Genomic DNA, 14,772 nt, shown 5'->3' on the forward strand with positions numbered 1-14,772 from the left:
TTTAGTTGGCTAGTGAGAAATGGGTACCTCATGAGAGAATATGTCCCGTGAATGACGTAGGAAAAGGGGGAAGTAATAGTGAACCTCGAGGCAGTAGTCCCTTAGTCCATAGTAAACCGATGGTGCTACATGACCGAAGGTGTTGGGATATATTCACGGCACACATCTTGAAAGCTGAAAATGAAAGGATGGAATAGAGATGTACTTACATCTTTCGTGCACATATCTTTCCCTAGTTTATGTGTGGCGGCAAGGCCACATAGAACTTACATGAGCGCGGTGATTAGGGAGGCGTCCGTGGACAGCTTATACATGTGATAACTGTCAAGATGAAGTTTTCCTTTGAAAAGTGAAATTAAGGAGATAACACACAATTTTCAAACATATTTAGCATATAAATTCCAATCTATGTATAAAAGATTGGCGCATAAGGGCCACTCACATAACTAATAACTAAACCACTGCAACATAGTAGTTCACAAAACTTCATTCGCGAAAAAAAGTTATACAATGTAGGTCCATGTAGATGAATCATACCCGTGTATGCAATTACCATGCGTTGCTTATTTACATACACACCTATTTATACATGATGCGTAGCTAGACCCGGCCAAAAATTATATCTGACTGGGGTTTGTAATCAACTGCATATGTATTTACTATATGCACTACAATATATACTATATGCATATGACGCTAATATCATACTCATATATCTAAAATATATATTTACTACAATATATATGGAGCACTATGTTATGATCTTTTTTACTTCGAAAACACTCCTAGCTATGTGCTACTATATGGCTAGCAAGTTCGGACAAGTACGTGGCCATGGTGCAATGCAGCCATATATATCCATGCAATGGTGATGTGCATGCAGCTAGCTACTCAGTGCTCACTGAAAGCGACTACCACGAACTGCAACAACTACTGGCTACACTTGCAAAAGTTATGCATGCGTGCATGCGCGTATGTGGTGTTCATATCATTTGCTCAGGGATTCCAGTTCACGCCGGATACTTGGACGGGATGCTGGAAACCAGAGGTGGCGGCGCCTGTGGTAGCCTCTGGCGCCAGTGGGGCGCCGAGGATGACATGGTGTTGATGGTACGTCCCGTCTTGCACGGGGAGAGGATTCATAAATGCGGACATGGCGTTCACCGCATTGCCGGCCGCGCCAGCCATGTCGGCCGTCGATGACAGCGACATATTGCCGACGTTTCTGCTCCTGTTAAACCCAGGGAAATTCCTTGCCTGTGGCAGGATGCCGGCGGGTGACGCATCGAGCCAGTTGAACGGGGTTGAAGACGACGGGGCGAGAAACTGTTTGGTCGGAGCCGGGCTCGCCCTCGCCGCCGCGGCCAGGTGGCTCAGCGAGGTGGCGCCCGCCGAGAGGCCGGCGTCGTCTGCTGTGAACAGGCCCTCCAGGAAATGGCTGTCCTGATGATGGAGCAGTGAAGGTGAAGCGTAGTTGCTGCCATGCGCACCTGCACCGGCCATGCCCGCCGTGGCATAGAGCGGGTACGCGGTGACCGCGTCCTCCACGGAGTCCTCGCACTCCGTGCTCCTCTGCTGATCTCCGGCCGCGGCCTTGTTGATCTTCTTGTAGATGCGGCACAGCACCCAGTCGTCCAACTGATGAGACGACGTACATAATTAACTTCATCAACCATCAACAATACCCTGATTAAGCTCGAGAGTAATTAAATACTGCTAGCTATACCGTGCGATCGACACGTGTACGTACCCTCAGAGAGGCTGCAGCCCGGCTCCCGCCGGTCACAGGCGGCGGCGGCCGGCTGGTGGTGGTGGAGCCAGACGCGTCGGTGAGGCGGTACTCGTGCATGATCCAGTTGGTTTTGAGGCCCTTGGGCGGCTTCCCGCGGTAGAAGACGAGCGCCTTCTTGACGCCGAGCTTCTCCCGGACCAGGCCGCACCCCGTCCCCGAGGCCAGGATAGGTTTGTCCGTGCCGGTGGCCTTCCAGTAGCCCGACGTCGCCGCCCGGTTCGGCCGCGCGCCGTTGGGGTACTTGCGGTCGCGCGGGCTGAAGAAGTACCACTCCTGCTCCCCGAAGGTCGCCTTCTCTGATGGATGGATCCCGATCCCGAGCGCATGAACAAGCACGACAGGATCACATACATAACCCAGATATCTACACACATGTGTGCTAGAAGAATATAAAAATACTTGTGCACAGCAATAGTATAAGCATGAGATGGATGGATTATTCGATTATTTAATTGCACCGGAAATTTGCGGCGCGTGATAAATCAAGCACGGCCGACGAGATAGACATAGCATACCGGGGAGCTCCCATGGGTCGAACTTGTAGAGATCCACCTCGGCGATGATGGTGACGGGGAGCGGCACCTTGGCGGCCTTCTTCTTGAGGTAGTGCACGACCAGCTCCTCGTCCGTCGGGTGGAACCGGAAGCCCGGTGGGAGCTCCGGCGCCGAGCCCCGCTGCCGCGGAGGCGGCGGCTCATGCTGATGCCGCGCTGCTTTTTGCGCCGAGCCGGAGGATGAGTCGGAGCTGCCCATGGACCTCATCGGATCTTCTTCGTTCCCCCTAGCAAGCTAGCTACCAACAAACACACCAGATGATCCCACCGGAGCGCCCCTGTGGTGGGCACCTAACTCAACTGCCAAAGCTTCTAGGTAGTGTGATGAAGGAAGGAACGGAGTGGGATTTGTTACCGCGACGGTTGGGAGGAGAGGAGAGGGGAGGCAGGCGAGTGATCTGCGGTGGAAGCTCTGGTGGTTTCGGGGCGGCTGTGAAACCGTGGCGAGGAGAGCAGGGGAGGAGTAAATACGGCTCCGTTGTAACCTTGCCCGGGGCCGCGGGCCCGTCGCCGCTGGACACGTATGCCGGCCGCCGCTCGTACCGCGTGTCAGATCGCCACCGGACGGCGCGAGCTCGCGCGACCACCTCCACCCATTCCGCTTCCTCGCTTTTTTTTTCTTCTGGGATGGCGCGGGGGAGCCGGACCGGACCACGGCTCACCTTGCCCCGTCCTTCGGCCCAAGGCCTAGTTTGCACCGGCTTCGTAGCTTCCTGGGTGTTTTATCGGCCCGTGCTGAGCTCCATTTCAGCATATTCTGGTGGGCCGCATGATACCTAACATCGTGACCTCTTTCTTGCTTTCTTTTTTAACATCGTGACCATCAACTAATCAAGGGGTACCTCTTTTAACATGGTGACCTCATTTCAGACACCTAATGGAACCAACCAGTTCGTCAAAAAAGAAGAAGCAAATCAACCTGTGATTAGATGGCTATAGGAAGACAGGTATCTCCAACTCATCAGAGTTCAAGTTCTAGACTTAATATTGATGCTTACAATATTCATGGATTATCATGATTCTGTTTGTCTGCCTGCTAGAAAGTTCCCGAGTCAACTGGCTGCTAGTTTTTTTCCTGCTAGAACAACCAGTTGCTAGTTTTTTTTTCTGCGGGAACAACTAGCTGCTTTTTTTTCTATGGAAACAACCTGCTGCTAGTTAGCCAACACGAAGAACGAATATCATAAATGTTTCTTTATCTGTGGCACGGTCTTTGGATTGGTTGGAAAATCTCTCGGATTGGATCATGGTAACAGGCTTGGGCGCCGCAAAAGCCCTAAGCATTTGTTCTCGGGCCAAAATTGGCCAAGAACGGAAAAAAAATTGTTCGCTCGGAAATCAGATACCGTGAAATCACTATTTGAGGGTTACCACTTACAAAGGTCACTCCTCACCTTCTCAGAGAAGTAAAGCACTGTTGTGCACACACTTGTCGCAACCTTGATTTTTTTCTCTCTCTTTTTTCATAGATTCATTTATTCAAAATGTTTTATCTCTTGAACAATGTGTACAAATACCAAACTGTTTTAATCATTGGATTTCTTCCATCAAGATCTTTGAAACAAGATCCTTTATTAATAGGTTTCAACAAACCTTTTTTTCCATGAAAACACCAAAAAAAACAGAAACCAGAAAAATATGGAAACAAAAAATGAATAAAAAACAGAAAAACTGGCAACCGAAAAAACAGAAGAAAAACGGATTCCGAAAGCAAGGTTATGATTTTCACTTTTTTGGTGGTGGTGGTGGGAGGGGCACATGTTATGTTTTTCCTTTTTTTTCTCACAGGTTGTATTTCTCATGAAAGCACATGCGATGGTCTTAGCGGAAGCATAGATTGTGCTTCTCGTGGAAGCAAATATGTGCTTCCAAGAGAAACACACACAGATGTGCTTCGCAAAGAAAACATTTTCTTCTCTCCAAAACTTAGGAAAACCAAGGAAAAAATATATGAAAATGCATAAAGAACAATAAAAAAATGAAATTCGGAGGGAGCCTCCAGCACGCGACATGTGAGGACGGCTCCACATGGCGCCGGCTGGAGGCACCACTTGGTGCTCTCCAAACCACCAAAAGTGACCCCTCGAGGTCCCCCAAAAGGGGTCACCGTTCGTTAGTGACTCCGCGGATACTGACAAAACAATGGCAATTTTCATTGGGCCAAAATCACCTGCTACTATAACCCAGGAGTCCACAGTGACATGGCCAAAATCGGGCGTTGCTAGGGAGCAACTAATTAATGATACCACTTGGAGGGTTCCCGTAGAGGTCATGTTTTTTCTTTACCTAGAAGGGCCACAATGCTGCGCCCAACAGTCGCCACGTGTCATGTGTTGGACGCACCCTCATGATTTCTATTTTTTCCTTTTCTACGCGTGTTTTCGTTTTTCCTATTTTGTTTGTTGGTTCTTTTAGCTTTTCAGTTTTTGCTTGGTTTTGATATATATTTTTTGGAAGCGGTGCTTTTCCGCGATGCGAAAAACATAATTATACTTTTTGAAAAGAGAAAAAACCCAGTCTATGTTTCCTGGGTTGTACTTCTCGAAAAAAGAAAAGCATAATTGTGCTCTCATGAGAAGCACCAAAAAGAGAAAAAAACACAATTATGCTTCCTAAAAAAGAAAAAAACACAACATGTGCTTCCGGAAAAAGAAACAAAAACTATACTTCCCTAGGAAGCACAACTCCGAAAAGGGTAAACACACAACCATCTTTCCAAAAAGTGGAAAGGCACAATTATGTTAATAAAAATGGTTCATTCGGTTGAACTAAGAAAGGTCAGAGGCTGCAAAGAGAGCATTGGCTCACTGGTTGGGCATGCGGTTGGGCAGCCTAACGACCCGAGTTCAATTCCTAGAATTGACAGGTGATGCACAGGGGTTTCCCCCCATTTATTGAGGATCAAGTTTGGTGTGTGGTGAAACCACTCATCAAAAAATATCTTGATACTCATTTAAAAAAATTCTAAGGACCATGTTTATCTTGGTACTCATACTAAAATGGCCGTATGCATCCCTAGTTGGTGCAGAGGCAGGGGAAGTGAAATTCTCCCCCATTTTAAAAAAAGGGGTGGCCTCGTTCCCTAGGGTTCTCTTGTCGGCAGCCGAACCATGGTGTCAAGTTTTTTCCCCTAGGCCTCGTTCCCTAGGGTTCCCTTGTCCTCCGGTGGCGGCGCCACCGTGAGTTACCTCAGGATACTGAAATTTCGCAGCCGCCAGTCCCTTCCTCCTTCTCAGGTCGTCTCAGGGGCACCTTGGTTGGGAGAAGCGGTCGTCTACGATCTGGTGGTTTTGAATCCGATCAGATGGCAACAGAACGAGAGGGCAGCGGATCAGGAGGACAGAGAGAGGAAGACGCGAGCAAACTTCTGGAGCGTCTGAATCTGGAGGATGCTGAGAATGACAATCTGGTATGGGAAGATGAGATCGATGTAGAGGCGATTAAACCGAAGTGGCTTGCCCTAGGCCGGCTCCTGACGGTGAAAAGTTTCAGCCAAAGTGCACTTATAGTAGATATGAAAGCAGCGTAGAATCCTGCTCAGGAGGTGGTGTGGAGAAGAATCAATGCAAATTTATTCTCAATACAATTCAATTGCCTTGGGGATTGGAACAAGGCTATGCACCAAGGGCCCTGGGATTTCAAAGGAATTGGGTTGATCATGGCTGAGTATGATGGATTTTCTAATCCAGAGAAAGTAAGATTGGATCAGTTAGAGACATGGTGTCAAATCCATAGATTGCCTGATGGTGTACTGAGAAGCCCTAGTGCCCTAAGGAACCTTGCTAGTCGAGTTAGAAAAGTGGAGGAGGTGCAGGTGACACTACCGAACGGGTTCATTGGTGAATTCGTCAGAGCGAAAGTGAAACTCGATGTGAACAAAAAACTGACTCGTGCGGTTGGAATTACAAAAGGGGGAGAAACTGAAAAGTATTTGGTTAAGTTTGAGAAACTGCCAACGTTTTGCAATGCTTGTGGTTTGTTAGGACATTGGCATGAAGAGTGTGGCACGGGTGAGCATGACAAATCAAAATTTGAATGGGGGAGTTTCTTGCTAGCTACCAGGAGAGGTAGAGGAGGCGGCCGAGGAGAACGAGATGCAACTGATCGTCAGAGATCGGGGGAGGACAATTTTGCTGGGTGTGGGAGAGGTTTTGGGCGTAGTCCTAGAAGAGGACTTGGGAACAACATGCAGTTCAATCCCCCTACAGACCCGAGCAGTGGAGGAGCTGGTCCAGTGGCATGGCGGCACAACTATGTTAATCAAGAGGGTGTATTTCAGGGAGGAACTGGTATCCCAACACAGATTATCCAAGACGTAAGAACGGGTTTGGCCACAGAAAATATTCTGGGCAAAAGAGGAGCTGAAGATAGCAACTCAGTAATTTCTTCCGAAGTACCAAGTAATGCTCTTGTTCCGTTCGTGGAAACCAAAACTGATAAGGCACCTGAATCAACAATAGTAGCAGAGAAAGTCTCGCTCTTCGAGGGGGGGAATGAAGGGGATGAGCTTCCAACACTTTCAGACACTCCCAAAAAGAATGCAAATAGGAAGAAACTAAGGGGTGATGATGGACAGGTAGTGGACAGTAATGTCAACCAGGTTGAGTTTGAAAACAGAATGAGATCGGCGGCCTCCCTCGAGGAGGACCGCCGGAGGCAATGAAACTCCTAGCTTGGAACTGCCGGGGGCTCGGGAATGCCCCGGCAGTTCGTGCTTTGCTGGACGTCCAACGAAGCAGTAATCCCGATGTGATGTTTTTGTCGGAGACTCGCCTTGATAGCTATCTGGCAGAGTGTTTGCGTAGAAAGTTAAAGATGGATTTGAAATTTGTGTGCCCAAGCAATGGAAGGAAAGGAGGTCTGCTTTTATTCTGGAAAAAAAGAGATTAAAATACAAAGGCTTGAGCTAGACCCAATGTTCATTGATGTGAAGATAGAGGAGAGTAATGGAGCGTGGTGGAGACTGACTGGGATGTATGGCGAATTTCGTTGGGCAAACAAGTATAAAACTTGGGACCGTATGTGGGCATTGCATCAAAGCCAAAATCTCCCTTGGATTATGATGGGAGACCTAAACGAAATCCAACTGCTTAATGAAAAGAAAGGTGGAAACCCTCATCCTCTGCAGTACATGCAAGCATTTCAACAGGCCATTGATGACTGTGATCTTCGAGACATGGTTTTGTGGGTGATCGCTATACTTAGAAAAGGGGAAGAATCAGGGAGAGATTGGATAGAGGGCTGATTAATGAATCATGGGCGCAGCTTTTTCCCCATGCATCCCTTGAGAATAGACTGTATAATCATTCTGACCATCGCCCGATTGTTGTTGATACGGAATACTATGTGCAGAATGTAAATGCAGTGGGGGGATTTAAAAGATTCGAAGCAAGATGGCTATATGAACAAAACTTCAGTGATACGGTTCAGGACGCTTGGAACCGAGCTAGTGCTGACCCATCTGCGCACAATGTTCACTATAAACTGAATCAGATGCATAGCCTATTCCATGATTGGGATCAATGTGTTTTGAAGAAACCTAAAAAAAGATTAAGAAAGGTGCAAAGGGAACTCGAGAAAATTATGACGGGGCCAATGAATGATGAGACAGAGAGTAGAAGAAAAGAGCTATCGGAACTAGTTGAGTATCTTCTGGAGTTGGAAGAAATTCATCATTTGCAAAGATCTAGGGCTACCTGGTTAAAGAATGGAGACCAAAATACTGGTTTCTTCCAAGCTTTTGCATCAGCTAGGAGAAAGAAAAACATAATCAAGAGATTGAAGGATGAGAATGGTAATGTTCTGGAAGGTACGGCTGCTCTCAATCCACATATCTAGAATTATTTTACTAACTTGTTCACAAATGAGGTGCAGCAGGTGAATCCTGCAATTCTTGATAAAGTGCAAACAAAAGTGACTGATTAGATGAATGCCATGCTTACCTCACCATTTACTTCTGACGATGTCAGGAAAGCGGTCTTCAGTATTGGTGACTTGAAAGCACCAGGGCCGGATGGGTTGCATGCAATATTTTAAAAAAGTTTTGGCATATTCTGGGAGATGAAATTACTCAAGAAGTTCTGTTTGCTATTAATTCTAGGCAAATCCCGGCTGAATGGAATGATACCTCAATAGTACTCATACCAAAGGTTGATAATCCAGAGATGATAACACAATATAGGCCCATTAGCTTGTGCAATGTACTGTACAAGATCATCTCTAAAATGCTAGCGTTAGGTTGCCTAGTTTGAACCGAACACTGTACTTGATCTCTCGTCCTATCACAAACAAGTCTCTTCCCCCGAGTCCTAGTAGACTAGTCCAAGTAGTCCGGGACAATAGCCCAATCGAAGATGAACCATTCACCGAGCCGAGTATGTGCAAGACAAGACACGGCTAGATAAGTCAAATAGAAGATATTGCTTTTACACGAGCAACTCTTTTCTTCAACCGGAAATTATCTCCCCTACCCAGAGTGCTTTTGTACCCGGGAGGCTCATAACTGACAATGTTTTAATTGCCTATGAATGTGTCCACAAGATTAAGAACAAGAAATCTGGACAAACAGGGATATGTGTAGTGAAGTTGGATATGCATAAAGCATACAATCGAGTTGAGTGGATCTTTTTGCGAAGTATGATGCAGAAATTGGGATTCCACGAGCTATGGATTGAGATGATAATGGCATGTGTTAGCTCAGTTAGATATAAAGTCAGATTCAATTCACAAGAAACCGATGTGTTCGTTCCTACTAGAGGCATTCGATAGGGGACCCCCTTTCTCCCTATCTTTTCCTTCTTTGTGCGCAAGGTCTATCTAGTATGTTGCAGTATGAAGAAGAAGTTGGTGGCATGGATGGGATTAGAGTGTGTAGAAATCCACCGTCAGTATCACACCTTTTATTCGCTGATGATTCTCTAATTCTCATCGGAGCAGATGTTCTTAATGCAACTTCCTTACAACATGTACTAGACACCTATTGCCAAAATTCGGGTCAGATGGTGAGTCTATCAAAATCAAGCATCTTTTTCAGCCCAAACACAACTGTGGTAACTAGAGCAGAAGTTTGCCAAATCCTACACATTGATACTGAAGCATTATCTGATAAGTATCTTGGTCTACCTGCTATGGTGGGGGCAGATAGGAGTGATTGTTTTAAACACTTTCGGGAGAGAATTAAAGCCGGGTTAATTGGATGCATGGAAAAACTGTTGTCCACAGGGGGGCAAGGAAATCCTACTTAAGGCAGTGGCCCAAGCAATACCAGTTTTTGCAATGTCAGTATTTTGCCTGCCTAAGGGTGTGTGTAAGGATATCACAGATATTATTTTCCAATTTTGGTGGGGTGACGATGAGGAGAATAGGAAAATGCACTGGTACTCGTGGTGGAAATTATGCTTCCCTAAAAGTGAAGGCGGTATGGGGTTTCGTGATCTATATTCGTTCAATTTAGCCATGCTTGCTAAACAATGCTGGAGGTTAATTACCGAACCAGAGTCTCTATGTGCTCGTGTTTTGAAAGCGAAATATTATCCAAATGGGAGCTTACTTCAAGCTACTCCTAAACAAGGATCGTCTTTCACATGGCAAAGTATTCTGAAGGGGCTAGAGACTTTCAAGAAAGGTTTTATTTGGAGAATTGGTTCTGGTGATACAGTGAACATATGGGATGATCCATGGATACCTTCCAGCTCAGATCGAAAGATAATTACCCCTCGTGGGCAAACATTACTGTCACGGGTAAGTGATCTCATTGACCCAAATAATGGCACGTGGGATGAGGAGCTACTGAGAAGCATCTTCAACCCTGTGGATGTGCGAAGGATATTGCAAATACCCTTGAATCACCAAGCCTTTGATGACTTTGTTGCTTGGCATGTGAATAGAACAGGAATCTTCTCTGTCCGAACGGCGTACAGATCACAGTGGATGCATACTTTTAGGTCTCAGGCAAATGGAATTTCAGGAGCAAATGGCTGTAATCCTCCGGCAGTATGGAGAATACTATGGAAACTAAATATTCCACGCAAAATTCAGATCTTTTGCTGGAGGGTATTGCATGGAATTATTCCACTGAAATCCATATTAATGAACAGACATATTGGTAGTGACGGAGCCTGTCCGACCTGCCATCAAGGAGCAGAAGACCTACATCATTTGCTATTCACATGCACCCATGCAAAGGAGATGTGGCAGCGCTTGCGGCTAACTGAAGTAATTAACCAGGCAACATTAGTGGACAGATCAGGGTCCGCGGTTTTGGAGTTTTTGCTGAACTTGTCCGATATCCCAATGGTGCTCGAACCAACTCTGAACTTTAAGCAGGTTGTGGCAGTGGCTTGCTGGTGTTTATGGTGGATCAGGCGACGCATTACGCATAATGAGACAGTCTCTCCGATTATCTGTTGGCCCATATCAGTGTTAGCGATTGCAAGCAATTATCACAAAGCCTTCTCTAAGCCAAGTGGAACACAAGACAGAAAATGGAGTAAACCTGATCCAAAATTTGTGAAAGTAAATGTGGACGCAGCGTTCTATGAGGAAGAGGGAATGGGAGCGATCTCAGCTATTCTAATAGATGCATATGGTAATTTTATTGCTGCCAAATGTAGGTTTGTCCCTTTTGCAGCTGACGTAGTTACAACCAAAGCGATGGCCATGAAAGATGGACTTGAGCTAGCTAATTCTCTCGGATACAATCGCCTTGAGGCGGAGTCTGATTCTATGCAGGTGATCAACTTTTGTATTGGACAATCTAGATGGTGGGATGCAGCGACGGCAATCTTTGCGGAGTGTGTGGATATGGTTACGACTATTGGAAAGGTCGTCTATATACATTGTTATCGATCCGCTAATCAAGCAGCTCATATGCTAGCAAACCATAATTATTGTAATAAGATCTCTTCTTTCTGGTTGCACGAGCCACCTGACGTTTTGGTCAGCAAGCTTGTAGACGATATATCTATTATTTGATCGTAATAAAGCTAGCCATGATGGCCTTTTCTTAAAAAAGAAAGGTCAGAGGCTACACTGAGGAACACAAGCTTGCACTGACTAAAGCCTCTCTTGAAAATTGTCTTCCACATCTAAACAAGGCTATACCTATAGATACATCCATAGATCCACACGGAGAAACAATACAAGTACGTCTACCATCCATCCCATGCATGCTTGCTTACACGGAGCTCCTGCATGCAGCTCTCAAGACGACTGCAGGCGTATGTCCATGCAGGGACAGCGCTGGGAGCAATGGATGAGGCATATCCCTTCAAGTTCCATGCACAACTCGCACTCAGGCCCACGGTGTCGGCACCAGGCCACGCAGCTGCAGGTGGTCGGACAGTGCAGCTGCTGCATACAGCGCCCGCAGTCCCCGGCCGCCGCCGCGACGTGCACGGCTAGCAGGATGCACACGGCGGCGACAGCGACGGTCACCTTAGCGGCAGCGGTGGCACCGGCGCCGCCGTGAGCCATTGTCGTTGGCCGGAGATGGTGCGGGCTAATTCACAATTCGCAAAGCTAGATAAGAGGCAGGTGCTACTGTTCGAGTGGTGCGGATCGACGGATAAACTAGCCAGTGCTATTTATAGCTGGACAGTAGACAACATACATCAGAGATGTATACAGTCGATAATTTAGGAGGTGGAGGAAACAGTACAGTTTACCTCGTGATCCGATCCGATCGTTGCCTGAGAAACCATGCGCAGGTAACGTGCATGCGCATGTGTATTTGCATAGGAGCCGCCATAGGCATGTTAAATGGAGTACTCCGTATGATGATTCTCTTTGTCTGGCTGCTAGTAAGTTCCTGAGTCAACTGGCTGCTAGTTTTTTTTTTCTGTGAGAACAACTAGCTGCTAGTTAGCCAACACGAAGAACGAATTTCAAAAATGTTTCTTCATCCACAGCGCGCGGTCTTTTGGATTGGTTAGAAAATCTCTCGGATTGGGAATATGGTGACAAGCTTGGGTAGTACTCCCTCCGTCCGGGTTTATTAGGTCTCTCAGCATCACAAGCATGTCCCCTTTTATAAGGCCCCGCTTTGGAAAGGTGCATGCATGCAATCATTTCATTGGTTGCATTGAAAGCCATTGTTGTTGATGCCATGGCTGGAAAATTAATACACTTCATGCGTGCTTTTTCATTGGCTGCATGCATGTGAGAGAGTGCATTGGGAGTGGAATGAAAAAATTAATATGAGTAAATTACTATGTGTCTTGATTTAAGAGAAGTTGTCTTTAGGCCTAATAAACCCGGACGGAGGGAGTACCGAGAAGGCCCTAAACAATTCTTCTCGGGCCAAAATTGGCATAGAAACGGAGACATTTTTGGTCTGGAGAAATTGAATACTTACCGTGACCGGGGTGTAAAAGTAGGGTTCACGTAGGTTTGAGGGGATTGCACACAGGGCCGGGCCGGCAAAATTGGGGGCTTGTGCGAAACTAAAAAGTGAGGCCCTATCTTACTAAAATGAACTAAAGAGCAATTATGATATAATGTCTTACATAACAATTGGTTATATAAAAAATCATACCTATTCATATGGCAGCAGGTATCAATTAAAGATTATGCGTCGATATTTGGCAATTAAACGAACCGTCTAACTCAATTAGTCACGTCTCCTGTCCGGTTGAACTGCTATACTCTGATATTTAACCGAGGAGGAAATAACCCATCTGTCTAACTATCCCTGCCAAAAGTAATTTGGAAATAGGAATTAGGATAATAGGAATAGAATTATGAGTACAATGAGGGCTGTCCAACATATATACAATATATAAGAAACAATTTATAAGAGTAGAATTAGGAGTACAATGAGGGCTGTCCAACATATATACAGTGTATAAGAAACAATTTTGCTCCCTGAGAACCCGAATCACAATAACTAGGTATATACCGTGTTGATAACACAATAGCTAGCTACTCCCTCTGTCCCATAATATAAGAATGTTTTTGACACTATACTAGAGTAAAAAAACGTTTTTATATCATAAGACGGAGGGAGTAGTAGATAGCTAGAATCACAATAGGTATATCATCGAACCACAGTAACTAGAATGATAGAATCATAGTAGCTAGCTAGCAGATACTCTCTCAATATATGTAGAAGAGGCGTCAAAAGACAGCCAACAAGTATATGATCGAAAATTCCTCTTGGAGAACCCGAGATTAGGAGACTACGAGAGGAATAATCGATGGATCATGGATGCGAACCAATGAGGGCTGTAACTCCTGTACCTGTTACGCCAGAACTGCAGTCTTGTGTTGTCAGTTTCAAATTGTGTAGTCAAGTGCATGAATTTGTATAGAAACAATTCAGCATTTTTGCATGTATTCACTCTGTTTCTTTTTAGTCTGCATATAAGGTTTGATCAAAGTCAAGCTTTGTAGAGTTTGACTAACTTTATATTAAAAATATAAACATTCACAATATGAAATCAATATTATCAGATGCACCATGAAACGTATGTTCATACTATATAATTTTAGTATTGTAGATGTTCATATTTTTTATATAAATTTGGTCAAATTGTGTGCAGTTTGACTTTAACCAAATCTTATATGCGGAATAAAAAGAAACGGAGGGAGTATATGCTACTTTGACCAAAAAAATTGGGTAGTCAATTGACTACCCAGTTTGTGTGTGGCTTCGCCACTTCCTGTTACCGTGTCGCCCGTCGCGGTGTCACCGGATCTAGATGCGAACCAAGATCCCGCGCTGTTTGGGTTCCTCTGGATGTGATTCGATCCCTGCCTCCTGCGATCGAGGCATCAAGGGCATAAACGATCGAGCAGGCAGCCCGGGACAAGGAGATATGGTCGAGGCTTGACGTGCCAGCGCCGACCGGCGCAGTGCCCATGCCATGCCAGTGAAAATAAATACATAGGCCTGTAAAAAATTTGGGGCCCCTCAAACTCTATGGGCCCTGTGCGGATCGTACAGTTTGTACAACTGTGGGCCCAACCCTGATCGCACACCTCCAAAGAGTGCGGCTCATATCTTTATATAATAAAAGGATAGAGATAAAAATACAAAGTATATACGGTAAGTCAAGTCCTATTCGTATATAGGAAGGAATCTAACACCCTCCCTCAATCTTAACCGGTGTGAAGAAGGTTGAGATTGCGCCGACAGACTTCAAACAAAGGTAAGTGGCAGCGGCTTGGTGAAGATATCAACAAGTTGATCTTTAGATGAGATGAACTTGATCTGTAGTAGTTTTTGTGTAATGCGTTCCCTCACAAAATAAAAATCAACTTCGATATGCTTCGTCCTTGCGTGAAAGACAAAATTAGATGAAAGATAAGTGGCGCCAATATTATCACACAAAAGTACCGGAGGCAGATCTTGAGGGATAATGAGTTCAGCTGTACCATTGGCAACAACTTTGTACTCAGCTTCCATACTACTCCGAGAAACGGTAG

The 14,772-nt window shown here is 45.5% G+C and overlaps 1 protein-coding gene across 1 annotated transcript; it reads right to left on the reverse strand.

Moving 5' to 3' along the window:
• Nucleotides 1-301: 301 nt before the first annotated feature.
• On the reverse strand, nucleotides 302-2,845 carry LOC125515033 (NAC transcription factor NAM-A1). The gene is made up of 3 exons (XM_048680444.2): nucleotides 2,308-2,845; nucleotides 1,751-2,088; nucleotides 302-1,638 (listed from the first exon to the last, which is right to left on the reverse strand). Exons 1-3 carry the CDS (start codon nucleotides 2,552-2,554, stop codon nucleotides 997-999), a joined length of 1,227 nt encoding a protein of 408 aa, XP_048536401.1. The 5' UTR covers nucleotides 2,555-2,845; the 3' UTR covers nucleotides 302-996.
• Between the last annotated feature and the right edge of the window lie 11,927 nt (nucleotides 2,846-14,772).

Source organism: Triticum urartu, chromosome 6A (assembly GCF_056163025.1).
Source record: "Triticum urartu cultivar PI428250 chromosome 6A, HENAU_Tu73, whole genome shotgun sequence".
Lineage (NCBI taxonomy): Eukaryota > Viridiplantae > Streptophyta > Magnoliopsida > Poales > Poaceae > Triticum > Triticum urartu.

Excerpts from the sequence above, each read along its gene's own strand:
- LOC125515033 (XM_048680444.2), bottom strand. The coding sequence starts at position 2,554 with ATGAGGTCCATGGGCAGCTCCGACTCATCCTCCGGCTCGGCGCAAAAA. Across the intron at positions 2,089-2,307 it reads CGACCCATGGGAGCTCCCCG|AGAAGGCGACCTTCGGGGAG; the intron begins GTATGCTATGTC and ends TCCATCCATCAG. Across the intron at positions 1,639-1,750 it reads GGGCTGCAGCCTCTCTGAGG|TTGGACGACTGGGTGCTGTG; the intron begins GTACGTACACGT and ends TCGTCTCATCAG.